The sequence below is a fragment of the Trachemys scripta genome, chromosome 22, assembly GCF_013100865.1.
Source record: "Trachemys scripta elegans isolate TJP31775 chromosome 22, CAS_Tse_1.0, whole genome shotgun sequence".
Lineage (NCBI taxonomy): Eukaryota > Metazoa > Chordata > Testudines > Emydidae > Trachemys > Trachemys scripta.
Window position 1 is genome coordinate 8,461,112 of NC_048319.1, and position 9,850 is coordinate 8,470,961.

At 60.8% G+C, this 9,850-nt stretch overlaps 1 protein-coding gene across 1 annotated transcript; it reads left to right on the top strand.

Annotated features, from left to right (window-relative positions):
- Nucleotides 1-38: 38 nt before the first annotated feature.
- On the top strand, nt 39-5,922 carry STAP2 (signal transducing adaptor family member 2). Its single transcript, XM_034755586.1, has 9 exons — nt 39-52; nt 162-231; nt 978-1,080; nt 1,731-1,808; nt 2,347-2,463; nt 2,795-2,836; nt 4,276-4,356; nt 5,296-5,391; nt 5,642-5,922. The coding sequence occupies exons 1-9, from the start codon at nt 39-41 to the stop codon at nt 5,698-5,700; spliced, it is 660 nt and encodes a 219-aa protein (XP_034611477.1). The 3' UTR covers nt 5,701-5,922.
- Nucleotides 5,923-9,850: the final 3,928 nt, after the last annotated feature.

The window sequence follows — 9,850 nt, forward strand, 5'->3', positions numbered from 1 at the left end:
TGTGTGTGTGTGAGAGAGAGGGGGTGACCCCAGTGCACATGGGGCTGGGAGTGTGAATCCTGGCACTAGTGTGTGTGAGGGGGGAATCCCCGTGCACACGGGCTGTGATCACAAGTGGTGTGAGGGTTGGATTGTGCAATCCCCCCGCCTTTCTCTTGCAGCACCCCGGTTGTGAAGCACTACAAAGTGAACCGTGTGGGACAGCAATATGTCATCGACGTCGAGCAGCCGGTGAGTGGGCCGGTTCTGTGTCCCCACCTTGTGCAGGGACCGGGACCTGGTCTGGGCCCCAGGGGGATCAAACGGCTCCCGGAAGCACAGGCATAGAAGCCAGGCCTTGATCACTTATGCTACAGGAGAATCTCCATAAGCTCTATAGGGCCTAGGACACACACACACACACACACACACACACACACACAGCTAAACAGTTCCGGGCAGCAGTGCCCAGCTGTGCTCCCCCATTCGTCCCTATGTCATGAACCAATGATATGGCAAATGGCTCATCAAGATCCCCCCCAAAGCCACAGGTGTAGAACTAAGAATAACCTGGACCGTTACACCAGCTAGGATAACAGTACCAGGGGCTGGCAACCCTCATGCTGCAGGGCACAGGCTGACTGCCAGCTGGGGGTCAGGCAGGAATATCTCCCCCTGGGGATATTGCACAGGTAAGTGCATTATGGTGGGCGTGCGCTTGTCACCGGCAGAGGCGGCGTTCTGGCTTGGATGTGTGATCCGCTCCAGCGGGCCAGGTTCTCTCTGAGGCGGGGGCTCACGGGCTCTTCTGGGGCCTTTGCCTCCTCCCAGCAGTGACTGGGGGTGTCAGCTAGGAGCGGAAAGCCCTGCAGGCCGGGAGCGCCACCCGCAGGCTGGGAGCAGGAGCCCTGAGGGGGTTGGGCAAAGCCTGATCAGCCTCTCAGTGTCAGGGGCCTGAGGATGGCCAAGAGGTGAGACTGACAGGATCTCTTCCCCAGCACCGCTGCCCCTCCCTGGCCGACGTGGTGGAGTACTTCGTCTCCAACACCAAGAAGACCCTGGTGCCTTTGAGCCTGGATGAGGACTACGCGGAGAAGTTAGGTGGGTTTCCCCCCGTCGAGGGCTCCAGGTGCGAATTCTGGGCACGGGGGCTGGATTTGCACGGGTGGGTGAGCCGGGCACCAGTATGGGGGTGTGAGAGATACCTCGAGGGGAGGGGCACCTGAGTGTGTGGGGGGGAAGGGTGCACATGAGGGAGGATACGTGTACATTAGACGGCTAAGTGTGGGTGGGCAAGGGGGCCTGGGTGAAGGGGGCTGGGCAGGGTGGGCCCAGGGGGGCACAGTGTGTGTCTGGGAGAGGATGCCCGGACTCGGGGGGGGCGGGGACAGGAGAGAGCACATGGGGTGGGGAGCGGGGAGGACATGACTACCGGGGGGGGGGGGGGTGTGAAGTGCTGGTGCCTAGAGGGTGTATGGACATGGTTCCGTCCCTGGGCCGGGGCCGGGCGTGTGCTGCGCTGCATGTCCAGCTGAAAGGGCGGGTCCGGTCCCCTCGGCTGCCTGTTTCCAAGCCCAGGCAGCCCTCCCCGGCCAGCCCCCCTCCTTCCCCCCCACTGGGTCCCCCCCCCCCCCCCTTAGAGGGCTGCCCCCCCCCCCCCCCCCCCCCCGTGCCCCCCCATGGCCACCCCCCCCCCGTACCCGGCCAGCCCCCCAGCTCTCAGACCCCTCTCTTTCTGGTGTGTTTTGCAGAGTATGTGGAGACCGATAAGGAGAACGGAGAGAGCGTCTGGGAAGCATCCATGCCCCCCTGCCCAAAGCCCCCCAGAGGTGAATGTGCCCAGCCTGCTCCAGGCGCCTGCTCCTGGCTGCAGCTCAGGGGACCTGGCTTGTTCCTCCAGGGCTCGGGGCTGTTGGGTTGTGAAGAATCTGCATGCTGGGCCCCACACACCTCCCATGGCCCGGCCCCAACAAAGCTCTGGAGAGCTGGCACAGGGCAGCTGTGAGCTTCCCCCCACAGCAGTGCCCTGCCCCTCCCAGCTGGACTCCAGCGCTGCGAGCTTCCCCCCACAGCAGTGCCCTGCCCCTGCCAGCTGGGACTCCAGTGCTGCAAGCTTCCCCCCACAGCAGTGCCCTGATGTCTATTGGCACCATTTGGATGTTGCATTTGACATGTCCGCTGTGCCCATCCCACACTATTGCATCCCCCACAATCCGCCCCCTCCCCCCACAGGCTGAGTCAGAGTGCGCCGACCTGGCCTGGGCGGCTCACCCAGAGCCCTGTATTTTAGGATCTATATTTCCCCCCGGTGTGCCAGTGCCCCTTGCCTAATCTTGTGCCTGTCTGGTTCTTCTGCCGGTGCCAAAGTGGATGCAATGCTTCCGCCCAACTTCAGAAAAAACCATCAGGCGAAGCCCCCTGTCCCTACCCCGGTGTTTGAGAAGGAGGAGGAGGATGAAGAACAGGCCTACATGAATGACGAAGGTGAGCTGGAGTCTGCCCTGCCTCGGGGCCCCCAAATCTGGGGAGATTGGGTCCTATCGTTGTACTGGCACAGCTGGGTAAAATCGCGCTCCCCCTGCTGGCAGGTGAATAAAATAACACCGGCCTCATCGCTGAGTCTGGTGTGGTTATTCAGAGGAATCTCAGGTGCCGCGTGGAAAGAGATGATCCCTCCCGAGGAGGGACAGGCTGGCGCCGGGGAGCGGGAATGGGACCTTGTACTGGAGAAAAGTCTCCGGGGGAAACCCCAGTCTGTGATCACAGCTCAGGTGCCCCCTTCCCTCCCCTTCTCTCATGCTATTGTGTTTTCCAGATGTGGCAGCCATCACGGGAACAAAGCCGAAGCCAGCCAGCCGTGAGTAAACGGGCGACTGTGCGAGACCTTTTAGAATGGAGATGCTGTGTCACCACAAGAGGCTACATTGCTACAGGCCCTGTCCCCAGGGCCCTGTCCCCCTCCACACCCCACACACCTGGGCTTTGCACTCCCCTTTTCCCCACGGCTGCCCTAGGGGCAGGGAAATGCTCTGGCCACATGCAGAATCTGCCGACCCAGACCAGCGACACAACTGGGAGTTACAGCAGCCCTGGGAGCCCAGAGGAGGGTGAATGGAGCCAGTCCCACTGGGGATGCTGGGGGCTGTCAGATCCACTGCTCTGCCTGGAGTCCCAAGTGGCCTCCCACAGGTCAGGGACAAAAGGCTCTTGGACCCTCCAGTCCATCCCCCATGGCTGCCAAGGTGGGATGGGTCATGTCTAGTGCTCCCAACACCTACCTTGGGAGACTGGTCCCCGGGCGGCTAGTGTAGGAGAAGGAGCCGCTCTCTGACAGTGATTGGCGAAGGGGGAGGAATCCCAGTGAAAAGGGAGGAGGGACATGAGGGGAGAGGTGAAAGGACCAACATGGGCTGGCACAACCAGGGCGTGGGTGAGTTGGCCTAGCGGGTAGGACCAGGAGTCAGGCCTAGTGGTTGGAGCAGAAACAGGGCCGGGTGGTTGGTGCGGGAGTCAGGCTAGGGAACGGAGCTGGAAACCAGGCATCAGGGCGGAGCCGGGGGAAAGCCAGGAATCCGAGTCGGAGCCGGAAGCAGGGAATGAGAGCGGGGTTGGTGGTGGCAGCGACAGGCCGGGTGCTGCTGGCTGGAATTTCCTCCATGCTGAACTCACGTGCCTGGGCCAATCAGCAGTTCTGGGGGGGCTGCCAATTGGGTCTTCTCTGGGCGGGGGGCTCAGTCCCCTGGGGTTCAGAGTGCTTCGATGCAGCTCAGGGCGGGTTGCAGCTGAGCCGGGTTCTGGTCCTCTGGACCCCTCCCCAGCCTCCTGCGGAAGGAGGCGACACGTGGCAGCCTGGCTGGGGACTGGACGGGAGCCGCGATGCTACGTGACCCAGGACTGCTGGAAACCGCGTCCTAGCTGCCCAGCCCCAGAGCCTCAAAGGTCTTTAGCTTCCCGACTCCCACTGGAATGGGTTGCTGGGCTGGGAGTTGGGTGGATGTCACAGCATAGAGAGGGCGGGTGGCTGGGTTGGGATGGGCAGATAAGGGCGAGGAGCCGGCGGGGTGGCCCCCATCCTCTCAAGGATGCTGACCCCGTAGCTGCTCAGTTTGACTCCAGCTCCAAACGCTCCCAGTGCTCAGAAGTGACTTGGATCCGGGTGTTCCTTGGCCTCTCTCTCCGGGGCGGATGTGGGTTCCCCATCCGGCTGCAGGGACAAGCTCTAGGGGGTTAGGGTGGGGGGATGTGCTGGGAGGAGCCAGGGGACCGAGCGTCTTCCCTTTTTGTTTTCAACCACAGAGGGCGCCGTGAAGGTGATCTGGGGAGGGGGCGGCCAGACCAAGGCGCTGCCTATACCAACCGGCGAGCCAGGCAAGCCAGGTACAGCCATTGCCAGCTGATTCGGTGCCCGCCCCCGGCCCCCCAGGGCTCTCTGCTCTCCACCCCCCACCCTCTGTGCTCTAACCGCCCCCCTTTCCCGTCACGTTTGCCAGAGCTCGTGCCCGAGCCCTCGGCCAGCCGCTGAGGACGCCCCTGGGGCAGCGAGGGGTGCAGGTTCCAACAGAATAAACCCAGTTTGTCCCACAGTCGCTTGGGGCCTGACCTGGCTCTGCTCAGGCCCTGGGAGCCGCTCGACTTGCCCCCTCCCCCAGCCCCACTGGCTCATGCAGGAGCAGAGAATGCCCCACGGGGCTGCCTCTGGGGCTGGCCATCGCACCTCGGGGACTAAGCAACCCCATTGCAAAGCCCATTCTGCCACCATCTCCCTCTGCCTCTTGGCCAGGCCAGTGGGGAGCAGGGTGGGCGCGGTAGAGGGCGTGCCCGGAGCCGGTGGGGGTGGGGGGGATGGAGATAAAGGGGGAGCTGTCCCGAGTCCCTAGGGTACTTTCACTTGCCCCGTTGGGTTGGGACCCCGGCGTCCAGGAGCCCCGTACGGCTGTCTGAACTGAGACCTTCCCTCCAGCAGTGTGGGTAATAACCCCGAGTGTTCCTCCAGCATTTCCTGTCTGTAGATCTCCACAAACACAGACCCTCGGTATCACCAGCCACGTGGTACAGAGGCGGGGAAACTGAGGCACAAAAAAGGGATGTGACTTGCCCAGGGCATCAGGCGTAGCGCCCAGGTTCGCTGCCCCCTCCCATCCCCCACAATGCACTGCAGGATTCCCCAAGGGCTACCCATGCAAGCAGATCCCAGGCTACCCTCTGTGCTGAGTCCTGGGAAGGATCTCCGGCCTGGGAGGTGGAGCGGGGTGGGGCAGGAGGCGAGGACGTGGGCTCCCATGCTCTGATGACCAGCTCTGCACTCTCTATACCCAGCCACTAAAGGCCAGTTTACCAGAAGCCCCAGCAGCACCCTCAACCTACGGAAACATGGTAGCAGCTCCTCCCGCCAGGCCAAGTCGTGGGGCGGAGGTAAGTGGGCCCCCAGGCACAAGAGGCGGGGCTGCCTGTGGCCCATTGCCCGTGGCTTTCAGTTGAGTGTAGCACTGCTGGTTACTGTGTGGCCGGAGCAGGGGTCTGGGAGCCAGGACTCCTGGGTTGTGGTCCCAGCTTTGGTAGGTGGTGGTGTCTCGTGGCTAGAGCTGATGACGGCAAGTCAGGACGCCTGGGTTCTAGTCCCGGCTCCGGAGGGGTTCTGTACCCACCTTCTCTCTCCCCATAGACATCTCCGAGGAGCTGGCGCGGAAGCTACAGGAGCGAAGAGCCAACCTTGAGAACTGACCTGCTGCCCTGCGCAGATGGCCTGGCGGGCGAGGAGGCTTCTGCTGGGGACACAGGGTTCCAATCCTCTCGGGGAACCAAACCATGGCCCCCAACCTCTCCCGGCTCTTGTGCAGCGTTGATCACGTACCCAGGGCCCGCCCCTGCTTTTCTGGCCCTTTCCCAGCACCGTGAGACAGGAGTTTGTAGGGCTCCCACCCCCCCCCCCCCCCCGGCCGCCCCCCCCCCCCCCCCCCCCGAGATAGCTTTAGCTCTGGGCCCTTCACAGTGATTTTTCTAGGGACAAGGCTGCCACCTCGCATGGGCCCTGGCTGTCCCCCTTCCATGGCTCAGAGTGGCTGCCCCTTAGCCTGGTAGGATGTGGGCTGTGGGTGCCACGTGCCTGGACAAGCAGCAAGTGCCAAAGGGAGGGAAAGATGCCCCATGGGCAGATCTGGGCACGGCTGGGTGCCCTCGCCACCAGAGAGGAAGCTAATCCAGATCCCGGCAGCTGTGCCTGGCCCTGCTGCAGAGCAGAGCAAGGGGGTCGCTGGGGGCAATGCCAGAGCACTTTTAATAGCCATGTGATTCCCACCGTGCCAGGAGGGCTGTGGGCGAGGGGCTAATCTCGCCCCCAGCTCAGGGAGGAAGCGCCAGGGGTTGTGTGCTGCGCTCAGACTCATAGGCCTAGGCCAGGCCCTTTGCATGCTGCGGCTCAGGGTTAAAAGGCACGGGCGGCGGGGGAGATGGGTGATGCCTTCCTATGCCCAGTTTGCTTAGAGATGTTTCACAGTGCAGGGTAAACCAAAGGCAGAGCTGGGGGGCAGGAGTGGCACACCTGTGGCTGGCATGCCAGGGGGGCTGCAAGCTAGAATTATGGGGCAGCTGGCCAGGGGGCATCCTGGGGGGCTGCAGGTTGGGTTTGGGGAGGCATCAGCAAAGCTGTATGTAGGGGGACCCCAGGGCAGTCCTGAAGTGGGGTGCATTGACAGAGGTGTGCCTCAGGGAAGCCCCTTGGCTGGACCGGGGGGAGGGGCGGCTGCAGCTGAGGGCACTGGCCGAGCTGGGAGCGGGGCCCAGGGCTGGTACAGCAGGGAGCTCCTGTTTGGAACTGGGGGTGCTGGCAGGGTGATGCGTGGGAAAGTCTTGTGGCCCCTGCCAACACGCCCCAGGACTCCAGGGAGCTGCTCAGTCCCTCCCCCGCGTCCACACTGATCAATCAGAACAGCCAGCCTGGGTCCGCCCAATGGTCCATCCAGCCCAGGACCCTGTCTTCCACCAGCGGCCAGTGCCCGATGCTTCGGAGGGAATGAACCGAACAGGGCAGTTAGTGAGTGATCCAGTCCCAGCTTCTGCCAGTCAGAGGCTACAGGCACCCAGAGCATGGGGTTACGCCCCTGACCATCTCGGCTAATTGCCGGTGATGGACCTACCCTCCATGAATGGATCTAATTCCTTTTTGAACCCAGTTATACTTTTGGCCTCCACCACATCCCCTGGCGATGAGTTCCACAGGTTGACTGGGCATTGTGTGAAGAAATATTTCCTTTTGTTTGCTTCAAACCAGCTGCCTATTAATTTCACTGGGTGACCCCCAGTTCTTGTGTTATGTGAAGGGGTAAATAACACTTCCTTCTACCATATCCCTCCTTAATCATCTCTTTTCCAAGCTGAAAAGTCCGTCTCTTCAACCTCTCTTCCTAGGGAAGCTGTTCCATCCTCCTAGTCATTTTTATTGCCCCTCTCTCTCTTTTCAAAATTCCAATATATCGTTTTTGAAAGGGGGCAACCAGAACTGCAGGCAGTATTCAAGATGTGTCCGTATCAGGGATTTATATGGTGATATTATGAGATTTTCTGTCTTCTTGTCGATCCCTTTCCTAATGGTTCCTAACCCTGTTTAGCTTTTTTGACTGCCGCTGCACACTGAACAGATGTTTTCAGACAATGATTCACAATGGCTCCAAGATCTCTCTTTTGAGCAGTAACAGCTAATTTAAATCCTTAATTTTCCTAATCCCCTTTGGGGGGAAAAAGCTCCTTCGTTCCTCTCAGGGTGAATCAGTATTTTTCCAAATGTCAAATTCCCTTTAAAGCCTCAGCCATGAATCATTCCCTCTCCCAGGCAAGGGCCTATCCCCGAACCCCCTGCCAATCTCTGATCTGTGCAGGCTGCCTCCCTTCCCTTCCTGCTAACCCCTGCAAGAAGGGGCCCAGGGAGTCTGGCCTGGCCTGTGCACCGGACTTTTCCAAGCAGTGACCTGGGCCGCTTGTCTTTGGCACGTGCCATGGTGCGCCATGATGCTAGACCTGGTGACACACGGCCCGTCCCTCTCCATCCTGTATGTTGCACTTGTAGTGCCTTGAAAGCGGCGGTGCTGTGCTGCTCTACGCCAGCTGAGGACGGGCTCGTTGGCTCTCCGGCTGCAGGGAGCTCTGTGCTTTGGAAGGGATTTGTACTGTGTGATTGTTACCCACTTTGCATACATTGCTAATAAAAGCGACTGTTTTCCCTCGACTCGCCGGTGCTAAGCGGTGCTAGCCCCAGCTTCCCGCAGTAGCGGTCACGTCGGCTGGGGAGAGGGGATTGGGTGCAGAGGCTAGAGCAGGAGGGTAGGCGTCAAGACTCCTGGCTTTGAGGCCTGACTCTGCCACTGCCTTGCTCTGTGGCCTTGGGGGAGTCGCTCGTGATTTTGGGGTGCCCAACTTGAGACAGCTTGGGCTTGGTTTTCAGAAGGTCTAAGACTCCCTGTGGAAGTCAGCCCTTTTAAACAGCAGGTGCCGGCTGCCTCAGGCTGGGTACCCAACAGCGCGGGGCCCGCTTGAGAATTTTTGGGCTTCCCCCTTCGGGTCCAAAGCCAGAATCTACACTGGGACTTAACTAACGCAAGAGCTAACTGCAAAGGTGCTTTAGGCATGGTAGGATTTGACTGTCGCTGTGAAAGGATGGAGGGGTGGGTGTTAACTATGGGGGCGGTGGGTTTACCCTGCTGGATTCCAAAGGGACGATGCAAACCAGCCAGGGAGTTGCTTTGATCTCTTCTCCTTGATGTGTGTTTTTCACTAGGTGGCATTAGGGGTTTAGTGGATAAAACATCCTTTAGTGGGTTCCCCTTGCACCATCCTGCCCCTTGGAGGCCATCTCCGCCACCCTGCAGTGGAGGTTCCCCAAGCCCCTGCCGGTGGCTGCAGCGGTCAAGGGTTGATACACAGCAGTACCGAGCGCTTGCCCTCCCCGACTGGTAGCGTCTGTGGGAGAGACCAGCCCTCTGCAGGGTGACGGGGCAAAGGGCAGCTGGAATTGGCACGTGGATGCTGTTCCCTCTGCTAGCCATGGCAGCTGCTCGGGGTGGGGTGTGTCTGCACTGTCATGCAGCGTGCTAAAACTGTCCCAGGCCAGCAGGCTCCGGCTGCGTCGTAAAGGACGAGCTTGTTTATTTCCAAAGCAGGGCACCCATGGCCAACGGGCCCAGCCCTTTGTCTGAGTCACAAAGGCCCGGATTGCATTCTCACGGCTCAGTAATTCGGATTAACTAGTGGGTTTCAGCGGGTGGGGGGGCTACTCGGCCCTGCGGCCACACACAAAAGGGTTTATTTTCCATGCATCATCATTTTGGAAGCGGCTTCACTCCTGTGGAGCCAAGGTATTACTCAGGACGGTAAGTGTGGCTGTAGCCCCAGGCTGAATTCACTATTGCCCTTCTGCCCGCTGCTGGTCCACACTGACTTGCTCCACCCCTGAGCTGGCCTGTCTGTTTACCAGGGTGCCAGGGGGTCATGACCAGCTGGCACCGCCCTGTGTTAATACTGGCATGCAGCCAGGCGGGCCCTTGTGCAGTTCCAGCCTGGAGCCCCGGGAAGGCCTCCAGCTTGGCCGTGCTGTGGGCCTCAGCTCGGAGGGGCTGCGGGGCTGGGTTTTGCACCGAAAGGGCTTTTCCGGGCCCTAACGGCTGCAGATCCCTTGCAGGGGTTACACACACCAGAGCGGGATGGCGCCCAGCCTGGAAACCCTCTGCCCCCTCTCCTGCGCCGCCTGCCCCTGCTGAAACTTTGCCCCAAAGGACCCCTGGGTTGGGAGCTGAGCCGACCCCAGCCAGCCACCAACCCCCCAGCTACCCATCCCCGCGCCAGTCGTCCACGGTCCTGAAATGGAAGAGCGTGAAAAACGTTA